General features: G+C 41.9%; 1 protein-coding gene across 2 annotated transcripts in view; it reads right to left on the bottom strand.

Moving 5' to 3' along the window:
* Positions 1 to 20329, bottom strand: part of FBN1 (fibrillin 1) — a 236803-nt gene extending 216474 nt beyond the window's left edge. The window contains exons 1-3 of one of the 2 annotated variants that reach the window (XM_058427296.1): positions 20194 to 20329; positions 19225 to 19569; positions 15661 to 17721 (exon numbers count right to left, since the gene is read on the bottom strand). In XM_058427296.1, the coding sequence (XP_058283279.1) occupies positions 17688 to 17721; positions 19225 to 19388 (198 nt within the window). In that variant the 5' untranslated portion in view covers positions 19389 to 19569; positions 20194 to 20329 and the 3' untranslated portion in view covers positions 15661 to 17687. Of the gene's footprint in view, positions 1 to 15660; positions 17722 to 19224; positions 19570 to 20193 lie in introns of those variants that run through there. The other variant, XM_032174648.2, reaches the window with a different exon arrangement.
* Positions 20330 to 24755: the final 4426 nt, after the last annotated feature.

Consider the following 24755-nt stretch of genomic DNA (forward strand, 5'->3'; position numbering starts at 1 on the left):
CGCTGCACCTGATTTATTTTAAAGACCAGAAGATCCCGCCCCATTAGCAACTATAACATAAAATCAGGATCCTGGACTGGCTCACAGATGGACTTCAGGGAGCTATTTCTAGCACCAGTGGCTTACACGTGAAGCAAGGAAGCAAGTCCGTTTTGAATCCTATTTGGTGACTTCAGTCTCGTACCAAAATTATTCAAGAATTTCACCTCTCCTAAAAATGGAAATTGCCAGGGTTTTTTTTTTTTTTTTTTTTTTTGCAAGTTTCTTAAATATAGCAAGTTCAGATTTATCTTTACAATCCCAGCACCTAACACAATACTTGAATCTTAAGTGGTAAATGAAAGTTGAGAGTTTCATTTACCACTAAGACAACTAAGTTAACGAGAATTCTGTCAGAGTAGTATTTAATTTATTTAAAAACGTGGATATGTTTATAAGGAACTAAGTTTTAAAAAAAAAGATCCAGCCTGGGTAACATAGCAAGACCTTATATCTACAAAAAAATTTTTAAATTAGCCAAGATGGTGGCATGCACCTGTAGCTTCCCGGCTACTTGGAAGGCTGAGTGAGAGAATTACTTGAGCCCAAGAGGTTGAGGCTAGAGTGCGCCGCAGTCACGCCACTGCACTCCAGCCTGGGTGACAGAGCAAGACCTATCTCAAAAAGAAAAGTATAATTACCAGGAAGAAATCAGTATCATTTCATCTACTTTTTTAAATTTTAGAAAATTAAAAGGAAAAAATCAAACATATAACAATGATTACCGATAAGTGGAATACATGGAGTATGAGAATGAAATTCTTCCATGTTTCAGTTGCATCATTTAGAAACATTTATAGCTACAAAAGCTTCAGAGATCTTGTAGCTCAAACCATATTTCATGGCAGTCAGCAGGCCATGGATCTTTAAAACGTCTCCCTATCTAGCCCTCCCATCAAAACAGGGACAATACTGTTGCTCAGGAACAAAAATAAATAAATAAATCACTGATAGATTTTAAGTTTCTATAAAGTCAGAGGAAGTTAGGTAAAAGCATGCAGTTGCTGAGATTATTCCATTGAAATTAACACTTCACAATATTAGCAGTCAAAAACCAGTTTTTTTTTAATTTTGCAACTGAAACAAAGTTGTAAGCATTTATTTTTAAACATTTAGATATCTGGAAAACTTTTAATAAAAATATTCTAATTTAAATTTGAGGGAATTTAACCAAATCAGTACTTTAGTCCACGTGAAGTCATGCAGTGGAATAAAAATAATAATTAGCAACTATTAGAGAGCTTTAATTTATAAAATTTACTCTTCCCCCAAACCCTATCAAGAAAATGTATTGGTGTGCTCATTCTCAGATTGAAGAAACTGAAAATGTGAGAAGTGAAGTAATTTTTCAAAGGCTACACAATGGAAATGTCATAAAACCCTAATTAAAAACTTTATTAATAAAACATTCCAAGGTTAGTGTTAAAGATTTTTAGAGATTAGAAAGATGTTGCCATAAATACTCCAAAGAGAACGTATTCTCTTTTTTGTATAAACTAATTTGTACATCATTTTTTGTGCTCTGATTTTTTTTACTAGGTTGGCAAAATAAATAAGACAGCACTTGGGAAGTGTATTAGCAAAGGGAAACAGTGTAAAGAGAATACATTTTAGGAACATTCCCTCCTATAGATTGGCACTTCTGTTTCTGAAATAGTTTCTGCATTTCCCAACAGAGAATGAGTATTCTGTCCTGCACCCTCCGGTAAAAACAGTCAGCTCTTAACATGCTCAATGTTTGAGGCAGTGGGTGTATAGAGAGCACAAGAAAGATTCAACATGTGGATAATTCAAAACCTTTTCAGAGCTGGCACTGGAATGTGTTAGTACACACACTTCAACATGGGTGTGGCTTGTCTTTTGAAAAGTAGCTCTAAGCAAAACCATCAGGACACGCAGGCAACTGTCTGACCCGGCTTAGGAAGACAATGAGCTGCTCGAAGGCCTGGGTGATCCAGACGATCTTCTAAAAAAACCCCTCCAATTTCACGTCTCTGTGACTTAATTCAGAGGCTGCTGGGATGTTGTCCATTACACAAAGAAAGTGGTGACTGTCCTCATTCCAATGGCCAGCACAGCTCTTCCCTGAAATCCAACCCGAAAGATTTCCCTCTCAGTGTGAGTGATGCCAGCACTGTCCTCTCAGCACCCTTCCAGCTCCAGGGAAGATGTCACAGTATTTGTGTTTCAAGCTATAATTAAGCAGAGCAGGTGCTAAATGCCAGCACAAAGCTTCAACATGACAACTTCTGAAGTGGTGATGAGATGTCAAAACAGACAGAAATACATCCACCTCACATACCTAAAGGGCTTCCAAACCTCTGTAGCAGCACCCACTGACTAAAAAGCAGTTCCAAAAGCCTGTCATTTCACCCAGGAGTTTTCTATCAAGTAAGAATACATGAGGCCTTAGAGAATGACGGACATGTTTCACTGACATGAAACACACGGGTGATGTGCCTGGCACACATGCACATGCGCACATACCGTCCCCCACAAACAGTCGGGGAGGAGCTCCTGGGGCAGCTCTTGTCCCTACCTTCCTTTCCCCAAAGGGGACTGGGTGTACCAGTAATTTGCAGAATCTTTCATTTGAATCACTAAGGCTGTACTTGTTCCAATTTCTTGGAAAAAAAAAAAAAAAAAGAGCATTCCTGAGAAAGCAATGCTGAAATGAAGGTACAAAAATTCACTTCTGAATGTTAAAATCTCTGCAGATATCTTCTTTATTACCCTCATAGTCCAAAATCTTACCAACTTTTCATAAGGTTCTTGCCTGAAATTCCTTACTTTAAAATAAAAACACATTGAGTGCTTCCACCTTGACACTCACAAAAGATCATGGGATAAATGGACCTTTGCAGAATTATTTTCTTCCCTTTCAAATGCCAGGCTCCTTCTGTGTGAGTTTTCCACAATTTCATAGCTCATAATAGCCTATCCTTACTGTTAGATATTAAATAATTTTTCTACAACAAAGTCGCGGATAAGAAAAATCAGACCCAGCATATTGCAAACATTACTGGCTGTGAAGCATTGAGCCTAAGTTCAAAACTAGGAGTAAAACTTCACAGCATTAGTAAGTCAATAGGAAATGACAGAATTTGAATATCCCCATTCTGCCACCCTAATAAATAGATCTAGAAAATGATTATCAATGGCTGCTAATAACACAAAAAGAGAGACTAGTAGTAATGATGTCCCTCCTAATAGAAGGACACATACCACTTATAAAGTCTTCTTGAAAAAAAGTTAATTGAGTTGAATCAAGCATCTAGCTCTAACTAGCAATTCATAACAAATACAGGGGACTGAGAAACATGGTAGGACCATACCACTGGAATGCAGTCATCACTGGACTGCAAGAAACTCTCCAGCAGTGAAAGCCATGTGTGGTCCAAGGACTGGCCAGTGCTGTTCTACAAAGTAGATGTGACTAGTCTACAGTGAGATAAGGAGCTTAGGCTAGAATCTAAACCATCTCACTGCTTCCTTCATCGAGAAAGTCTCCCTAGAAATAAATAAAATATAAGCTGAACTAAATAGTGTGCTTAGTGACATATTTTGGATTTACACCCTGGCTTCTCATCTCATCATGGACCAGTAACAGAAGTTTAGACTGGCATCTTAAGAAGCACTGGTGTAGAGGACAGGAACCAATTTCTTCAATACACAAATTATAAGGAAAAACTGACAGGGGGACAATCTATATATTCAAAAATATTTAAGACAGATCAACCAATTGCAAAATATGGACTTTTTTGGATCCTGATTTGAATAAACTGCAAAAAGCCAAATAAAATTTATGACTCAATTAGGAAATTTTAAATATTCACTGAATATTTGATAATATTAGAAAATTAGTGTTAATGGTAAACAGAATAATGTTATTGTGTTTATGTTTCTTTTTTTTTTTTTTTTTTTTGAGACGGAGTCTCGCTCTGTTGCCCAGGCTGGAGTGCAGTGGCGCAATCTCGGCTCACTGCAAGCTCCGCCTCCCGGGTTCACGCCATTCTCCTGCCTCAGCCTCTCCGAGTAGCTGGGACTACAGGCGCCCGCCACCGCGCCCGGCTAATTTTTTGTATTTTTAGTAGAGACGGGGTTTCACCGTGGTCTCGATCTCCTGACCTCGTGATCCGCCCGCCTCGGCCTCCCAAAGTGCTGGGATTACAGGCGTGAGCCACCGCGCCCGGCCGTGTTTATGTTTCTTAAAGGGCCGTTATCTTTTAGGACACACATTGAAATATTTAAAAGTAAAATGATTTTTCAAGGATTTACTTCAAAATAAATGAAATGAGGGAGAGAAGTAGATAAAACAAGATTGACCATTAACTGATAAATGCTGAAGCTGGATCATCATTGTATCCTTCTTGCTAGTTTTGAAATTATCCACATCTGTGTTAAATAAAATTCTTTTTAAAAGACACAAATTTGCAGCAGCACCTGGCCTAGTCCATCCTGATATCCACAGTCTCCTACATGCCATCACGCCACACTTTTGTTTTCTGTTTTCGTTCACTTGAAGAACCACCTTTATCTGTTATGCAGCTCAACATTCCTGAGAGGGAGGGGACCCCCATTAAGAGACAACAACAGTCTAATCCCAACATGTGTACCATGTTAAATCAGTGGCAAGAACTAACCAAAGTGTTTCTACTAAGTATCCAGCTACTAAATAAGCTTACAGTTCACTAGATGAGGAATCCAAGAACAAATGACTTCACTACACCTGTGCAAACAATTAACATGTCGGACCAGGGGATGGATCCCCTTGGGCATCACAGGTCCTTTTTGACATGATCCATTTTCATAAAGACATTTTATCTTTCCTTATGACAAACATAAACCCATCAGTTAACAAAAGATGTGTTTTGGGGGAAGAGATTTATGTGCATCAGGTCCATAAAAAGGTTAAATTTGGGTTTTTCTGTGCATCAGTGGAAGAATTTTTATGGTCATGGGAAATATGAAATGAAGGGAGGAAATCATTCAGCAAAGAATCCTGGTATGTCTTCTGACCTTTCAATGTGTGAGAATGTGTGTCAAACAACCTAGTTTCAAGGAAGGTCCCAAATGCAAACGAGCAGATGAGTCAGTCTGCAGTCAAATTAGACCCTGCTGTCTTCTGTCAAAGTTCAATAATGTCTGGATTAAGTTAGAACTGCTTAGAAGCAAAAAGAGAGAAAGTGGTTTGCCTACCTTTGTAAAATACCTGAAAGGTTTTCAAAACTTTAAAGGGAAAAGTTTATTTTATTTGAGGTTTATTTTTTTCCCAGGAAGTTGGTAGAGCACAGAAAATACCTGGTATTTGCAGTGAGCCGAGATCGCGCCACTGCACTCCAGCCTGGGTGACAGAGTGAGACTCCATCTCAAAAAAAAAAAAGAAAAGAAAAGAAAGTACCTGGTATTCATTTGTTTGAGTTTATATTCTTACTTTTTTACAAACTTTCTGTTGGTGATGGTGTGATTTACCCCACCAGGAAGAGAGACATTAAGTAATTTGAACATTTTCAATGGGAAATAGAAAAGTAACTATTATCTGTTTAAATCGTTCCTCATTTAAAACACTCTACTCTTATTTTTATAGGCTGTGAATGAATATGAAGCAACCGCAACCTTAGAGTTTACTGCCAGTCAGTTAACCAGAGCTGGCATGTAGGGTGCAGCGTATAGGAACTCTATGAAAGCTATGCCTAAATTAAGATAATGTATGTTTTGTTCCACTCTCATGGATGTTCAATAGTTTGAGATCTCTCTGAAAGTCAACTCTCATTAAAATCAAGATGGAAATCGTTAAAAGAAAATTTAAAAATAAAAAGATTTTCAATTTCTCAAGAGAAAGAGGGCACAGAAGAAGAAGAACAAATAAGAATCTCTTTGTAATAAATGAGCATTATGTTGCTGCATGGCATGAAGCCAAAGGAAGGGAACGCTAAATTAGAAAGTGGCTCTTCTCAGGGGCTGCCAATCTGAGTCAGCCTGTCCCCAATCGTGCAAGCAAGGCCTGCCCACAAAGCACCTAGAGAGGACGGTGATAACAGAGTGGGTGGAGGGAATGCTGATGCTACGGAAAAGGGAGCTTTCTCCCTGTGAGTGCAGATGTGTTGCGTTTGCCCATCCAGCATCCCTTCTCCCTCTCTGCTAACCAAACTCTTCGTTTCCTAAGCCCATTCCACATGGTTCAGGCAGGACTAACACATAGCTCAGTCCCGACCAGCTGGAGTGTCCTATTTCTTTGGCGACAGTGAAGGGCGTGTGACTGGGGCAGTGCCGGAGTTCTCCGTGAGATCTGATATGCGGAATCTGGAAAAGAGGGCTTATCTCTTTACCTCTGAGATTATGTGTTGAAAGGCAGTGTGGCTAAGAATTGCAGGTGGCCATCTGGGCTACCCAATTATAACCAAATCCTCACTCCAACAGAGGCAATTAAAGCACATTTCAAGAAGGGCCCACCACCTTGCCATGAAACAACTCTAACTCCCAGGGTATCTCTGCACTGTTGCCAAAGAGAATGGTTTTCAACCCAGTCTTTCCATTTACTAAAATTTAAATTCTTTTCACAAAGTATCTTTTAAAAAAAATGTGTTAATCAGGAAAGAGGCAAGGCCTATTTGACAGATCTACCAGTTAAAAAATGCAAACTTTTTTGGAAGAGTTGAGGGGGTGCATATTAATAAGGAATAATATTTAGTAAGTTTGTTTCCCAATGAAGACAACACAATTTAGGGAAAGAGGAAATTTAAAAATAAAAACTTATCCCCAAACTGCCTTTAAGTATAACCAGATCTCCACAGATACAGTAAGTCCATTAAAATTACACTTTTGAACATTTTAAAATTCAAGTTTGCCTCCTGTTTCTTAATATAATCATTTCTATGATGAGAAAGTGGAGACTATGGTATCCAGATAGGAATGATTATCTAAATTTTTGCTTTAGCCAAAAAAAACAGCCTCTTTGGATGACTCTCTACCTCATTTTCCTTATCTGTAACAGCATTATAATCATTCTCATCATCATAGCTAAACATGTCAGGCACAGTACTTAGAACTTGAAATGTACCATCCTATTAAATCTTAGGACAGCACAGAAAGATGAGTAATTTAATCGCATTTACAACTGAAGAAACTGAGGCCCAGAGAGGTCAAATCACTCGTCTGAGGTTTTCTCCTAGTAGGTGGTGGAGCCAGGATTTGACCCAAAGCATGTCTATTTCCACACTTCCAAACCTCCCTGAAAGTGTGGCCAATGGTTATTAGCGATCATTTGAAAATGACTCCTTGGTCCTTTAAAATATGGTCCCACAATCCATACCAGTCTACCCCACTACCCACAGCCAGGCTCAAATAGGAAATAGTGTGAGGTAATTATAACATATACCCCAGCCACTAGCTCTGGGTTTTTATGACCAAACTGCCAAACATTCCTAGCCAACTCTTCAGGAAATGTTCAGGCACTTTCTCAGATTCCAGCTAAAACATCGACTATGTGACCCTGGGGAGTACAGAGCTCACAGGGTGGTAATGGGATATAAAATTTGCAAACTTGAGGTCAGTGGCCTCAGCTCTGGGGTGTGAAGCACCAGCAGTCCATGAAAGATTAAAAAACTATTTGTCTACTTAAAGGCTGCACATCAAGTCCTTCACTGAAAAGCACTTGCCTACATCTCAGACATTAACCCCATCAGTAAAGGGAGAGAAAGATATTCCAAATGGCAGTTCTGCCTAGAAGCATTGGAAAAAAAGATAATAATATCAACAAGCCCAAGACAGGGTGTTCATTCTGAAAATGAAGCATTGGGTCCTATTCAAACACAGCTAATGCTCAAAACATAGTTGTCGCTTGGAGTAGGCAAATGTTTTACAATATTACTAGGGGAGATGATATGGAAGAAAACACAAGAATTTAAGAATTCTTTTTCTTTCTTTAGCATGTTTATTACATGAACTCTTAATGCATAGTTTTGGATAACTGATCCAGCAAGTTACACAACAAGAAACCAAGCTTAATCACAGACCCAGAACTGCCTTAGTTGATCCCAGGTCATTTGACTCTTTGACTGCCAATTATAAGTGTGAGTATGTGTGTGGTGGAGGGTTGGGGGGAGGAGTCATGCTTCAGACTCCTGGAGAAGACTATTTCCTTTTTTCCAGCCACCTGACTGATACCCTTATTGACAACTATCTCCCTCAAAAAGTCCCATCCCACCCAATCCCTTCTAATGTGGAGGTTCCCACTGACAGCAGGGTAGTACTGAGGATCTAAAACTCTGCTACAGCATCACCCCTTCAGGGCTGACTGCTGAGAGACTAATCACACTGCCTAAGGTCAAATAAATGAGAGAAAGAAAAACACCCATGCCCACAGGATTGATAAGGTTTGGTTATTTCAAGCATAGCAGAGAAATTGCAGATACCAGTCAACCTCTTGAGGGTATGAACACAAAGAGGCCCCATCTATTACCCAACAACACACATCTTAGGTCAGCTCTTGCTACCACGTGACTCAACTTCCACACCTACGAACCGGAGCGGAAAATAAGCACATTGAGCACTTGTTCCTGGACCTTCTCTGGGCCTCAGTTTCAGTATTTACACATTTCTAAAATCTGTCCTACTATAACTAATTTGTAATACGACTTTTTCTAAAGATGGATGGTCTGGCTATGGAAGAAGATATGAGCCATAATTTCAATGGCAAAAAATAAAAGCATTTAAAAATAAGAAGGTCCTTTAAAAGTTATTCATCAAAGGCCCAAACCTGTTAGGGTCTGATTACACAATCTTACAAATTAGCACTGAATGAACAGGGGAAATGATACACAATAAACCATTAGTTACAGGAAGCACGATGCATCAAATTTACATAGTACCATATACACAGGTGCATCCCAGACAATGGATGAACCTGCTTTTCCACTGCGTTCCTCTAAACGTTTTCATACGAATCTTTTCTGGCATCCAAGTGTCTTTCTTTTATGTCCTGACTCTCTCCCATAAGCTCTCTGTCCCCTAAAAGAGGCTGATTAAGGCCACAGGTTGCCTGGTCCCAACGCTGCCGGGAGTGAAGGGGTTGTCATCAATATCTTTCAAAACCCAGTGTCTGCTCTGTCCAGCCTAGGTCCACTGGCTGGCAAGACTTTCACTCCAGAACCTTCTCCCAGCTCTCTCCTCCTGCCTCCCTCAGGCTTTCTCCTTCCTTCCCCTAACAAAAACCTTAACCGTGTTTTTCTTTTTGAACACCCCAAAGTTCCCAGGTAAAAATTTTGTATTTTATTTAGACCTTGTTTACTTTTCTTAAGGTTTTAACTCTCATTTGATATTCCTATTCTCCCTATTTCATTTGCAGCACGGCTTATGAAATTACTTACAAAAAGAAGAAGAGACAATGATGATGAAGAAAAAGAAGAAAAGGAAAAGATGGCAACAAAGAAGGAGAAACAGAAACGGAAAAGGAAGAAGAAGAAACCAAAACACACACACACACACACACACACACACACACACACACACAATGAAACCCTGCCTCTGGAATACATTGTCTTTATTAATAAAGATATTACCATACTTCAGTTCAAAACCATGAAACTTGACAGCAGACAATGTGTCTGTAGGGCAGACATAAATCCTGTCTCCCAACACCAACATCATAAAATGGTTGTACTATATTTGGAATTAGATGTGTTTGGATACTTATATTTGAATGTAAGTATGACTGATGGTCTAGGAATTCATAATCCTTCAAAATGTTGAACTAAACCACTTGTTTAATGGAGCAGTTCTCCCACTCTGAGCCTGCTCGCTGTCTGGAATACATCTCCGGCTGGGAATGGTGGAGATAGGGATTTTTGCTTTCTCTCTTCCGCTCTGAGGGAGCTGAATAAATAGAGTCAGTGATAACTTCAACCAAAAAAAAGTCACTTAAGTTGAAAAAGTGGTAGTCACAAGAAATTTAAAACTAGGATTTGATATAGTATAAGACACCCACAATGCAAACTTGACTATATTCCTAATCCAATTTTATTCTATTGACAATGTGACTACTCCATTTATAAGAAAAATAATACAGTTCAGCCCATTACAACACCAATTCTATTAGCAACTGCAACCTGTTTTTACTTATTAGTTCTAACCCCAATTTAAAAAAATGAGGTGGATTACACCAACAGATACGTACATTTGAGGCTATAAATAGAAATTGAAAATAAAATTCCATACAGAAGGAAGTTAAAACATACCAAAGTTAATAAATTAGAGTGATTGCACATTAAATTTATTTTATGTATAATTTTAAGAAAAGCTGATTTTCTTAAAAGCAAATGGAAAATGGTTAGATGTTTTGTAATTCTCATATTTGAATAAAATAAAACATACTGGTTCATTAGGAACTTTAATTTTATTCCTGACAGTTGTGAGTTCTTTAAATGCAGAACTGTGGACAAACTAAGAACAATGCCCTAACATTAATCTCACAGAACATGCAAACACAATATTTATGGAGCTTTTACATTCTGAAGTTACAGCAGCAAAATACAATGAGGCATCCTCAGTAGAGAACTAAGCCAATTGAACTCGATCAAGTAAGAATTAAAACTTAAAGTATCTGATTAGCCTTCTCAAAGATCTATTGCCTCACAGTGGTAGCTGGTCTCCAAAGATGGCTCCACTTTCTCCCCTCTCGGCAGACACATGCTGCTCCTCACATCCAAAGGTAGGTCTTAAAAGTCCATGCCCTTGAATCTGGATGAGGCTTATGACTTGGAGGGAATTCCAGGTCATGCGATTCCAGGCTAAGTTTGAAGAAAGTCTGATAGTTCCCACTTTTGTGCTCTTGAGAGATCCTGAGCTGCCATGGAAAAAGTCTGGCTATGCTGCTCTAAAGACCATGTAGAGAGGACACGTATAGAAAGGGGACAACCTGAGACTATATAAAGGAGAATCAAGGAATCCAGGCAATGTCGAGGACATATGAGCCCATATGACCCCAGCCAGCCAGCCCCCAGCCCTTCGAGTTAGCCTACGGTCAATATGTGGGATTAACACACGTGACCAGGGTCAGGAGGCTGTTGTTCAAGATCCAGCCCCAACAGACACTCACTCTGAGCAAGGCCTAGTCGCTGCATCTGAGGCTCAGTCTCCCCATTTGAAAAAATAAACCACATTCAATGGCTCCATCCCGGGGGCAGGTTCAGGCAGGAGACTGCATGAGAGAGAGCTTTAAAACTTGGAAGGCCCCCAGCAGAGCCAGACAAGTGGCTCTTTGCTTCCTTTATTCCCCTCCTCAGTGGGTCCATTTAGATAAACCACACCCAAGTAAACAGGGCTGCAGGCGCCAGTGCCTGGTCACAGAACCAGATGCATATGTGAAGAAGTCATACTGCCTGTTCCAGCCCAACTGACATGGTGGGGTGCAGAGACGAGATTCCCCACTGTGTCCTGTCTAAATTCCTGAGCCACAGAATCATGAGAAAGAATAAAACTGTTGTTTTAAGCCACTAAGTCTGGGGCAATTTGTTATGTAGCAATAAAATAACCCGAACACTCACAAATGAAAATACTTTGTTTCACGGTAGTAGAGGGCCTAAGCCTGATCTCGTTTCCCTTTATTTTCTCTTTATGGTGCTACAGTGACTTCGTGTATGGTAAGTTTGAATATATATGGAGGTGGGAGCATTCTAGGTCCTCCTCCCCTTTGTCTTTCACAACCAACTAGTCAAGTACCGTCTGCATTAACTCTGGAACCACCTGAGTCTCTTGTTTCTTCACCCCTTTGACTGAATTTGCTCAGACCATCGTGGACTCTCACTGTGACTCCTATAGTAGCCTCCCAAATCCAAATCTCCCTGTCTTTAGTCTCTCTTCTCTCTAATCATCTACCTTTCACACCTCTACCCAGTGGCAAAGATCTGATCATGTTCCTATCTTAGAATCCTTTACTAGCTCCCCATCCTTGCCTTTCACAACAATCAGTGACATTTATGTCTCCGCTAGTCCCTCTCCTTTCCCTAACAACGTTGCCACCTATGTACGGGCTCACAAGATTGCTCAAGGTTGCACAATGCACAGCTCCAGAGGGCACTCGTTTCATAGACTACACTACAAACCATGTCACCTGGAACCAGGCCATGCCAACCCTGCCCAACTGCAGTCAATGTCCTAAGACCTCAGACACTTCATATCCCTTTCCCTTGATGTATTTTTCACTCATCTTTCCTTTATTTCTCAGCTATACTTACTCCAAGTTCTAGTTTATATAATTAACCATACCCAGTTAATCAGCTCATCAAAATTGCTCAGAGTTCAACCATCAAAAACTATTCTATTGAACACGTGCCACATACCCAGTTCCTAGATGTTCCTAGAGATAAATAAAACAAGCAAGATCTCTGCTTTCAAGGAGTTCTCACTCCTAGTAGACAGTCACTTTTTATTATGTAGATCAGAGGTTGTTAAACTTTTTCTGTAAAGGACCAAAGAGCCAATGTTTCAGTTTTGTGGGCCATACTGTCTCTGTTGCAACTACTCCACTCTGCTGCTATAGGGAGAAAGCAGCCATACATACTAAGTAAATAAATTGGATTTGTTTCAATAAAACTCTATTTTTAAAAAAAGTGAGCTTGGTCTTCAGTTTGTTGACCACTGATAAACTTTTTTTTTTTTTTTTTCTTAGGATCTTGCTCTGTCGCCCAGGCTAGAGTGCAGTGGCATGATCACAGCTCACTGCAGCCTCAACCCCCTGGGCTCAAGTGATCCTCCTGCCTCAGCCTCCCAAAGCACTGGGATTACAAGAATGAGCCACCATGCCCAGCCCTAATAGACTTTCACTGTAAAGTCACCTCTGATCAATCCCATTCCCACAATGCTGCTTCCCTTGGCTTATAACAGCATCTGCCATCAATAAATGTTCTTTCCACATACAATGGTGGGAGAAGATTCTTGGGAAATGAAGGTATAAAAGGTATGGAAGAAAAAAATTCACCAGCTACAAGATTTATTATAACTGTAAAGCAGTAAAATATTAAGATTAAGAACTCCAGCTATGAGGCTAGATTTCCCAACTCTACCACTTACTAGTTTATGTCCCTGGAGTAATTACTGAAACTCTGCATCCCTTGTTTCTTCATCTGTTAAATGAATAAATAAGCTTAATTTTCCTCATAAAGGACTTACGTTTTAAGGGAATTAGTATTTGCAAAGTACAATCATAAGTGATACATCAGACCTTTTTTTTTTTTTTTTTACCATTATGGCTGCAATTTAATGTAAAAAATTGGGCTGAGTTTACAGGCAACCAAGGTAAAAAATGAAAAAGAAATAATTAAATAACTCATATGACTGGTCACGATTTAAGACACGTACCAATTTCCATTGGAAACAGAAATACTTCTTGCAACCCTATTCAGAGAGAGATTTCTCACAGGGGACATGACAGCAAGAGGGTTCTGAACAACATAAACAGCAATGCCTCCAGCTCAGAAGCCCATGCAACGCCCTGCAGGCTGCCTGCAATGGTTACCTACCACCCTCACATAAGTAAAGGTCTAATATTAAAATATAATACACACGCTGTCCGAAGTCCCGCTGGCTCTGACATCCTATGATTCTTTCTGTTTTATTAATGTCTTTGCAGAAACTTTCTCGTTGGACTAAATATTACTATGTGATTAACCATACTTAGGATCTGTGAACTAGCATGAAAGAATATTAGGAATTTTAAGTGGAATTTTACCAATGTCTTGGGCCTGCATTTTTGTCTGGCGGAATGAAAAACCAAAACCATAACTAAAATTAATGGAGAAAGAAAAGTTAACGTTAAGTTTTGTCTTTAGAACTTAACCTCTGCATACCTCGGCTCTCACATGTGTGAAGGGAAGCTTATGAAAGTACCCAGCTTGTAGAATGGCTATGAGGATTCAATGAATTATCATATGCAAAACAGTAAGAACAGTGCTTAGCATATAGATGTTATCTAAATGTTACCTACCATGGCTGCAATTGTTATTATGTATTTGTTTAGACTTAATACCAGACCCCCTTTCCAGGGACGCTACCCTTCTGTGCACTCACGGTTCCTGAAGTACCCCCAGGGTTATGGGGTATACGTCTCTGGCCTTCCACAGAACTAAACTCAAGCTGGCATTCAATCAAGCCTTCTTGAATTAATGAACTTTATGAAACCCCACTTAATGATAAGTTAGTGGTAAAATGCTTATAATAGGATTCTTGTCTTTGATGATTTCACTATCTAATGAGAAAATCGACTTGAACGATCATGAAACTAAACTATCGTGTGCCTGAGTCAGGCCACATAACTCAGGGCTGATATATTACTGATGTCGGGTTCTTCAAAGAATCTCATGCAAAAAAATTCTAAGTTGCTTAAGCAGGCCCATTTGCTGGGTTCGTGTTTAAAAACAAATTGTTAAAAGAATGTATTTCTCTTTCAAGAAAACATTTGTAAAATCTTATTTTCACATTGAAAATAAAGCTAAAACTCCCAAAGTGGTTAGGCTGATTGGCGTATTGGAAGAAAAAGCCAACAAACTAGTACATGAATACTCTAATAATTTTTTAGTATTTTGCTTGATTAATCAGTATAATACTATAATTTTTAAAGTATGTGCTACACAAGACAATAAAGGAACATTTTAATATTCTTTAAAATTCCAAATAAGGTTGAAGGGAAGTCTGTACTCCATTTCCATCAGCTGTCATGTCATTTCACCATAGGCTGATGTATGTTTTAATTAATTTGTATTACCAACTTACACATTTTTATAAACAATCTCTATGTCCTCAATATTACAAAATGAGTCACATAAATAAATATTTTGTCTCTACCTTCTTGTTTCATGTGTGGAATTGCTGAAATCTTCTATTTAAGAACACTATATCCTTTTTCAAAAAAAAAATTGTGTCCCAATATTTTAGCTTAATCTTTCCAATAAATGTAAACCATACCCCTGCAGGAGTCTTTCCCCACATTTAATTACTGCCCATCTGACTTCGGATGAAGTCTTCAAGTCCCCTTTATAAAGTAAAGTGGACTTTATAAAGTCTACAGAACTTTTTCTGTATTCCCTATTACACGTCTTTATTTTAATAACAGACTTCTACGTAACTAATCCCTTGGAGTTTGCCATCACATAATCTACCCTGGGTATGAACTGTTCCATGTGTATTTTTCTGGCAACAAGACCTCTGGAAAAAAATAAACAAATAAACAAAGACCAAAAGGAATCACGCACAAGGGGACAAATTGTGTCAAATACAACTTGTCTCATGTACCTATAAACCACACAACAAGGGCAGAAGTCTCAATCCATCTTCTCCAAGGTTTGGGAAAGGAGATCTCACTGTGAGGAACTTTTCCCTTTGACAGGAAACAGTAATATTTCCTTACTTGGGAGCTAAAGCAATAAGGCAATCATAAATAAATGGTGTATAACTACTGCTATTCAAGTACAGTTGAGGTTTTTTTTTTGGACTGTCTCCCACACTTTTTGCCTAATCACCGTTTAGAGTTTAGCTGAGAAAAATTCCTATGAATTCAAAGTCAAACAAATAACGTTATGATTTTATTATTTTTCATAAACCCATTTCACATATCAAGCAATGCCCAAGGAAGAGAAAACTACTATACATTTATTATTTCACGTGGTTTTGAAACTTGAACAATTCTCATTTGAAAATAGAGAAAAATGCAATTTTTGCAGAGTGGCTGGGGACCACACTGATTCCATTTTTAAAAAAGGATTTCCTGTAGAAACAGAAATTGGCAATTTACTCTAAGAAAACACAGCAGAAGCTGGGAAGAAACTCGAGGATGCCTAAATTTCCACTGTGGAACAACTTTTGCTGCCCAGTGGGGAGAGAAGAAAAAAAAAAAAGAACACCTGCAACAGGGTGGGAGGAGAAGAAGACAAGCTGGGACTGCACATCCAGTGAGCAGAAAATGAGGCAGCTTTCTAATCCAGGAAGACAGGGAGCTGACAAGAAAGGAATATATATGCATTTTAAGAATACCAAGGCGGATTTTGTAGTCACCTGCCACATCAGAGAAAAACAAGAAGGCAGTATTTGCTGGGAGGAAGGAACCAGTGCACAGCAGATACTGATGAGTTTAAAGCACCTTTTAACTAGAGGAAAGATTAGTGAGGTGCTGAAAGTTGCTGCCACCAACTGGGCATCAGGCAGACTCGGGGGTTACAAATCACTTTCACTTCATAAACTGTGCATCTCCAATCAGAATGGTAAACAGGTTTCACTGTAGTCAAAGAGGTGAGTTTTGAAGCTGGTGATATTTTAACAGACAAAAACAGAAATTTTAAGCAATAACTGGAAAAATGTAGTACATAACTGCTTTTTCTGATGATTTATACAGCAGGGCACCGTTAAAGGATTTATTCATATGAGGCTGTAATGGCAATAAGCAGAGGGAATAAATTTAAAATGTTATTCAAATTTAACATAAGAATTGGGGTTTGCTTAAAATCTATGGGAAAGCCTTTGATCCAGCAATTCTATTTTTACTAATATATACCATATATAAACACGTGTATGTAAACACGGGTATGCAGAAGAAACTTGGTAATAGCAAAAGACTCAATGTACTCTAAAGAGCCATCACCAGGGAACTGTTCCAGTGACATAATGAGGTTCTATACAACAAGAAAGTGGGGTCGGGCGCGGTGGCTCAAGCCTGTAATCCCAGCACTTGGAGTGGCAGAGGTGGGTGGAACACTTGAGGCCAAGAGTTTGAGACCATCCTGGCCAACATGGCGAAATCCCATCTCTACTAAAAATACAAAAAATTAGTCGGGCTTGGTGGCACGCACCTGTAATCCCAGCTACTCCAGAGGCTGAGGCAGGAGAATCGCTTGAGCCTGGAAGGTGGAGGCAGTAAGCCAAGACTGCACCATTACACTCCAGCCTGGGCAACAGAGCAAGACTGTGTCTCAAAAAAAAAGAAAGAAAATGAATGAGGTAGATCCATATGAGTTAACAGATGGATGAATTAAAGATACATAAAAAGTAAAGTTCAGAATATTGCATGTACAGTATACTCCATGTATTAAAAAGGATACACACACACATGCGTATGTATACAAATATATTTGTGTTTATTTGTACATGTATACATATGCCTAAAAGATTTATAGAAAAATACACAAGAAAATGGTCTCTGGTAGGTGGCAGGGAAATACTTTTAATTGTATATATTTTTAAATTATTATTTTCACCCCCGAGTGTGTGTGTGTGTGTGTGTGTGTGTGTATCACTTATTATAAAATATTATAGTTAACATGAGAATTAGGAACACACATAATTACAATTCTATTAATACTCTGTTTTTAGGAAGGCTTTATAAATAGTTTACAATACGATAAGGTCTGTGTTAATGATCAAATACTGTGAGGAGCACAGAGAGGTATCTCTCTATAATCACAAACAAATGTAAAACCAGAGAGAAAAGGCACAAGTGTGAGTAAAAGTGTGGCATCCTGTTAAGCAACAAAGTAAAGCTTAGTTTCTTTTTTCACATTCAGTCTGTGCCTCCCAAGAGAACACACTAGTTGGTGACAGCCCAGAGAAGTGAGACAAATGTCTGACCAGGCCTCACACCTCCCTGCAGATCTTCAGCCACAGAATTAAACCCCACGTCCTTTATATATAGGAGCAATCCTATCAGAATAGATATTAAGATATTATTATGTAGGAGAAATGTATTTTTGAAGGGAAAAATACTGGACTAAAAGAGGTCCTCTTGAGAACATATGAAAACCAGAGCCTCAGTCTACTTACTGAACTTGCCATGTGCCTTGCACACAGGGCAATAAACATCTGCTGTCTGATCAGGGTCAGGCTTACCATGATAAGCAAACTTCCTTCCAACATTATCGGAATTCTGGGTTTATTTTCCACAAAGGCCAAGATGGAACCGAATTAATCATAATTATTTTCTGTGCTATTTTATCACAGCCTAAGTGCTTGGCTCTTACAATCATCTTGTCCTTCCTCCAGACTAAGAGTCAAAAACTGGTCTGGTGAGTTTACTTCTTCTTCGCATATCTGGGCCATACAAACACAAATTTTACTACATATACATGACTGTAACACCTCATAACAAAAAAAGAGTAAGTGAAATAAATGATCAGCCACATATCCAAGTGGATACCATCACTTGGTGACCCAGAGCTATATAATAAAGCTACAGAACCACTCAGGAAAAGAGCATCAGCGAGAATGGTAAGAATTTAATACAAAATCTCCCTATATATACTGTCTGAGTTTATTTAACAGGCTCCTCCAAGAAGATAATCATTGACAGTCCATCCTGCTGTTTCCATGGAGGCTGTAACTTAAACAATTGCAGACAAATTTCTCTTAAAGGAAATGTATTCTCACTGTCCTTCAATACAGGAAAGTGACAACCCTTAGCCAAGCCTAATTAAAATTTTTCCGGCTGAAACATCTATAATAGCAGCATGGGAAGCCAGTGAAATGGTCAATTGCATGTACACAGCACAAACACCACTAGTTAAAAATACCCCCTTAAGGCCGGCCACAGCAGCCTTACTGCTGCAGTGAAACGGAGAGCCCCATACAACCCAAAAAACCAGTTCTCAGAACCACTTGCCCTGTTCTGCTTCCAGTGTAGACATCTAAAGGAAGCGTTGCCCAGAAAATCCAATCCGCAATTTTAATAAGCATAATTTACGGAAGAGTCGATTGCTGTGTGATTTCTCCTCTGACTGTCATGGGAATCCCTTCCTTTCCTTGCCCCCTTTCAAATACAGTATCTACCAAGATGACCCCAAGGAAAGTACTTTCCTCTAGAAACAACCAGAATTGCTATTGCAGGGAAAGGAATGGGCTTCTCATCTTATCCCACTCGCAACTCCTCCCCTTCTTCCTCAAGGAACACTTCTGGCCTCCCAAAATCTGCCTCAACAATGGCCCATGATTCCTTTTAATCATGTCCTCTCCTTTGGGGCAGAAATCTCTGGGAGTAGGGGCAAGGTAGTTTAACCACGAACGGGGTGGGGACTAAACAACCCTAGCACCTCTAAGGTGCCCCCAGGAGGTCTTGCCAAGGAGCCTTCCACAGGGAGAATCATCCTGCCCGTTCTTCTCGATCTTGAAACTTGGGAGACCCACACCAAAGGAGGGAACCGGTTCCTTTACCCTTTAAGCGCGTCGTGTCCTCCGCCGCCTCTTCTCTTGGCCCGACTGGCTCTGGTTTCCTTCACGTTCCCAGCCTCCAAATTGGCGTCCGCCCCATGGCTCGTGTAGGACGCTAAAATCACGGTAAATCCCAGGACGATCTCCAGCAGGCCCCCTCGACGCATGATGCCGGGCCGCCGCCGGCTCCCGCCGCCTCTTGCCGCGCCCGGGGCTCGGTCTGCGGTCGCCGCTGCGCCCTGAAGCGCACCGCGCCGCCGGGGTCCCGCTCTCCCGCCGCCCGTCCCCCGGGCCGGGCTCCTCCCGCCTTCTCCAGGCGCTGCTCCCACTTCAGGCGGCCCCTGCCAGCTGCAACACAGAGACAAATCCCCGAGGCGGGGAGACTTTCAGGGCATCAGGATGCTGAAGCCTCGCGGTCCCCATTCCCGAGCCCAACCCGTGCGCCGCCTGCGCGTGGCGCAGTTAATTTGGGTAAGGGAAGACCGTTTGGTCCACAGCTGGCTGGAAAGCCCAGGCCCCCGGCGGCAGCAGCCCCGGCCGATCCCTCGGCCTCCCTGGCCCCGCCAGAATAGCGCAGCGCAAAGTACCCATATCCCCAGCGGTCCTAAGCCCCGGGCGAGCTCTCTGGATTTTTTTAGTGGCACGAATTGCGCGCGATGCGCGCTCTGAACGCCCCACTCCTCAGCCTGCCCTCTCCGCCAGGCTGGAAGCCCGCCGCGCAGTCCCCGCCGACTCCGGGCGCTGCCACCGCCCCCCGAACATCTGACGCGGAGCCCGGCACCAAGAGCCCCGGGCCAGGAAGCTGTCAGGCAGGGGAGGGCCAGCGCCAGCTGTGGACGTTCCGGGACAGCCCCTCACCCCAGTCCCTGTCCCTGCCCTCGGCGCGGCGCGGCGCAAACGCAAAAGCCTCCGTGGCCGCAGCTCCAGCCCCGGTGGCCGCCCGACCCCCGTTGGGACCCCGGCTGCACCCACTGGAGAAGCGGCGGCTCCGACTCCCGAGGAGGCGGCGGCGGCTGCTCCCAGTCGTGGCCGCTGCAGCCGCTGCTCCGCTCCGCTCGCAGCTGTCCCAGCTGTGGCCGCCTGTCCGCTTGTGGCACCCACAGTCTCTGCCGCGGCTCCCGCAGCCCCCTCCTTTCCCCACCTCTTCAAGTATCGTCCGCGCAGCGGTTTCTCGCGAGAGAAATACTTTTTTAAAAAAAAGAAAGAAAAAGAAAATGACACCCCCTCCTTCATCGCCCTCATCACCACCCCACCCCCCGGCCCCATCCATCCTCCCTTTCCACTCCCCTTTGCCAGCCTCCGCCTCGGTGCAGGGCCTCTCGTTCGCAGGATTAGCGCAATGGGAGGAGGCAGAGGTGATCAGGTCCTGCCCGGCCTGGGACTTTTTGTCTTGAGGTGGGGAGGAGAGAAATGGGAAGAGGTGGAGTAGCGGTTTTAGCCCGCTCTGCGGCTGCGAGGTTTAGATCCGAGATTAACCTCTCCTGTGATCGGTGAAGCCCTACCGGAGCAGAAAGCTGTTCCACCTGCACCAAATGCGCGCTGGAGACGGCTGCCCCGGAGGCCCTGGCCCGAGAGGAGACCAGTCCCCGCTGCCCGCGCCTCCCACTAGCGCGCTCCCTGCGCCTCTCCCGCCGGACACTCAGCAGACGCCGGAGGCCGGGAGGCTAAGACTGGGCGCGTCGCAGGCCGGGACCGCGGCAGAGGCTGCTGTGCCGACCGAGGAGAGGGCTCTGCCGCCCCCACTTGCCCTGGGTGTCGAAAGCCCACTCCAGACGCGGCTCTTCTGAGGCTCAATTCAAGCTACCCAGGCCTGAATCCAGGATGCTCTCTCTAAGTCGGTGTCCAACCCAGGGGCCTGTAAATGTTGGAACCTAGGATTTAGGATGGGAGCGGTGAAGGGATGGTCCTCTTGCCCAGCCCAGATTAAGACGGGTTCATCTGGAGGACTCTACTTACACCCTCCCCGTCCCCTCGCCCTCCCCCACACACAGCTGCCTCTCCCCAGGATATGCGCGGCACAGTGAATTTAGTGGCTTTGACAGGTATAATATTTGTGGCATCCTTATATGGATAATGCCCGATGATGCCTGCACCCTGTAACAGTTTAGGAAGGCCGGAAGTCGCACACTGGGTCCTGGCTGCTGTAACTGGAGACCCCCAGAAAAATCCCCTGCAAGCAGCCACCAGCCCGCTGTCAAGCCAAAAATAAAAGCTCAGCACAAACAGGTACCCTGGGAACGTATCCTGTTGAAAGGGATTTTCCTTATTTGTAATCGTTTGTAAAGGGGCCCAGAGAGTAGGGTAGAGAGACCCGGGCAAGTTATTCAACTTCTTTCCAGTTATAAGATGGGACTTGTAGTGTCCACCACACAGGGTTGTAATGGTGATGATGGACATGCTGAACTGCTGTGATACGTGAGGATGAAACAGTAAAACGGTGGGAACTATGAGCTGATCTAAAGCCATAGTCCTGTAAGTATGTATGTGGTCTACTTTAAGGTCTCACCTGCAAAAGGTCTCTTAGCAGATTTCATGAATGAGAGCCTTGGTCACAAACTCCTGGCTGAGTAAAGGAGATCATTCATTCAAGATGTTTTTACTGAGCACGAACTGTGTACCACTTAGTGCATTGTTGAACTAGACTTCAACAATTTGAACACGGCTGACTTCAACAATTTAGTGAAAAGGGCAGAAATGTGTCTCCTCTCACACTGCAGGTAGTCAACAAGGAAAGGCAGACTTGAAACAACTAATGGCCCAATTGTTAAGCGCCAAACAGGATAAGTACTGGGTACTTGCTTGGAGGATATATAACAGGGGGACTTGGCCTAGGCTAGGGCTGATCAGGAAAGGGATCCCTAAGGAAGTGATATTTAACTGAAGTCTAAAACATAACTAGACTCTACTTAGTATAGAGGTTCTCAACCCTGGCTGTGCAGTAAAATAATGAGAGGCTTAAAAAATATTCTGACACCAGGACGGGCATGGTGGCTCATGCCTGGGCCTGTAATCCCAGCACTTTGGGAGACCAAGGCAGGTGGATCACTTTAGACCAGTAGTTCAAGACCAGCCCGACCAACATTGTGAAACCCTATCTCTACTAAAAATACAAAAATTAGCCAGGTGTGGTGGTGCATGCCTGTAAATCTTGCTACCAGGAGGCTGAGGCACTAGAATCGCCTGAACCTGAGAGGTAGAGGTTGCAGTGAGCGGAGGTTGTGCCACTGCACTACAGCCTGGGCAGAACAGAGTGAAACTCTGCCTCAAAAAAAAAAAAAAAAAAAAAAAAAAAAAAAAAAAATCTGACGCTGACACCAGGCCCCAACACCCAGAGTTTCTGATTTGAGTAGTCTGTAGTGGATCCTTCACATGGATATTTTTTAAAGCTCCCTGGGTACAGAGGGGTAAGGAGGTAATTCACACTGGGAAAAGGATCTGAGCAGGGAGACCATGGATCAGGAGAAAGCAGGGCTGTTGGACATCCAGAAAGGCCTTGTCCTGCCCACCAGCTTTCTGGGCTGCTCTGCACCCACAGGGGACTCTGGAAACTGCATGCTTTCCTTGTACTCCAGCAGCATGCAAGACATGCTGTGCCCTCTCTCTCTCAGAATCTTACATTCAGTGACATGTTGGTCAGCAGCAACCAAACACAAGCCTTTTCTAAGGCTTCTGCCCAGGAAGTAAAGGCCAAATCCTGGTGCCCTGCAAGTCCCCTCTTCCAACATTTCTGGACATTTCTATTACTTCTAACTCAAACTACCTTCCAGGGTTTCACCTCCAAGGGAGGGATTTGGATTAAACGCTTTTACCTGGCCTTTGCTTTCCCCCCGCAACCTCCTCTTTATTCATTGGCCTCTTTCTCCAATAAAGGAAAGATTCTTCCTTCATATTGGGTGGCAGCTCCAAGCCATATACTCCCCTCTTTGAGCAATAAGTCTCATGTTCTGACCACAATGGTGGAAGATTACAGGGGAAGGGGAAGCAGGGGGAACTTGATTACTTAAAAGTAAATGCATTTTAAATATACAAGAACTATTCCCGCTATCTAGACAATCAACATATATTAGAGTAGCATGCTTCTTATGACAAAATTCAGTAACAATAAAGATCGGTGTCTTTGCAATAAGATTTTCTTGATGCCAGATGATTGAGGACCCAACTCTCCTTAAACCTATCACAGACTTTTTTTTTTTTTTACGTAATAGGTTGTTTTGCGCTGTTTGCAAATTAAGTCCATGGGCTAGAATTCCTTGCTTCCATCTCCTTATTTCAAGGAATTCTATTCACCCTAAGAAACCCTGCTCAAATTCCTTCTTTTTCATAGGTGTTTAAGCTCATGTCCATCTCTCTTGTTGTAACATCATTGCACTTATTAACTGAATCATTCACTTAATAGTTAATTAATTTTAATACATAATTATAGTATGCCTACTATATGTCAAGTGCCATGTCAGGCACTGAACATTAGGGATATTTCTTCTGTTGCTATAGTGAACTATTAGGTTGGCACAAAAGTAATTGCAGTTTTTGCCATTTAAAAGTACCAGCAAAACCACGATTACTTTTGCGTCAACCTAAATATGTATATTTTTTCTGTAGCCATTGTACTTACACCCCCTAGCTGTATGACAGATCCTTAAAGACAAGGTGGCATTCCTTATTCAAGGAAACTTGCTAGTGTCCTGAAAACTATGACAAAACACAAATACTTTGTTTGTTGTTGGATCAATTGAAATCTTTTTTTTTTTTTTTTTTTTTTTTTTTTGAGACAGAGTCTCGCTTTGTCGCCCAGGCTGGAGTGCAGTGGCGCGATCTCGGCTCACTGCAAGCTCCATCTCTGGGGTTCACGTCATTCTCCTGCCTCAGCCTCCCGAGTAGCTGGGACTACAGGCGCCTGCTACCATGCCCGGCTAATTTTTTTGTATTTTTAGTAGAGATGGGGTTTCACTGTGTTAACCAGAATGATCAATTGAAATCTTGTGGCATTTTTAGCTTCAAGCCACTCTCATCATTTTATACCTCCTGTATAAATATCTATGTCTGCAAGGGTTCTTTGTCTACAAGCAAGAAAACTAGCTATGGAAAATTTAAGCAAAAGAAAAGACCTTTTAAGTATTATCAGGTTATGAGATGGCTCATTGAACTTGACTTTGTGATAAAATGGGGAGTAGTACAGTTCTGGGATGACGGTAAGCAGAGAACCTCTTCAGACAGATGTCATGTGAGTAAATCAATTCCAACCATTTTCATCTTTTTGCCACCCCTCTTAGAGTTCAAATTCAAAGGACAGGGTCCTTTTGACGTAGCTATTTAGGGAACTATGGGCACAATCCTGACCAAAGGATGATGGAGTATCTTGATGGATAGTCCCAACAAGATTGCATGCCACAGGAAAGGGGTTCATCTATAAAAGATGGGCAAAACATTATTTTGGTCATGCACCAAAAATTGAAAGGCATTAATGCTTGTCAAGGACAAAAAAAAAAAAAATCCAGATGTCCATTACAACACCTCAAGAACTTTCAAGATGTTTA

The sequence above is a fragment of the Hylobates moloch genome, unplaced genomic scaffold (assembly GCF_009828535.3).
Source record: "Hylobates moloch isolate HMO894 unplaced genomic scaffold, HMol_V3 SCAFFOLD_14, whole genome shotgun sequence".
NCBI lineage: Eukaryota > Metazoa > Chordata > Mammalia > Primates > Hylobatidae > Hylobates > Hylobates moloch.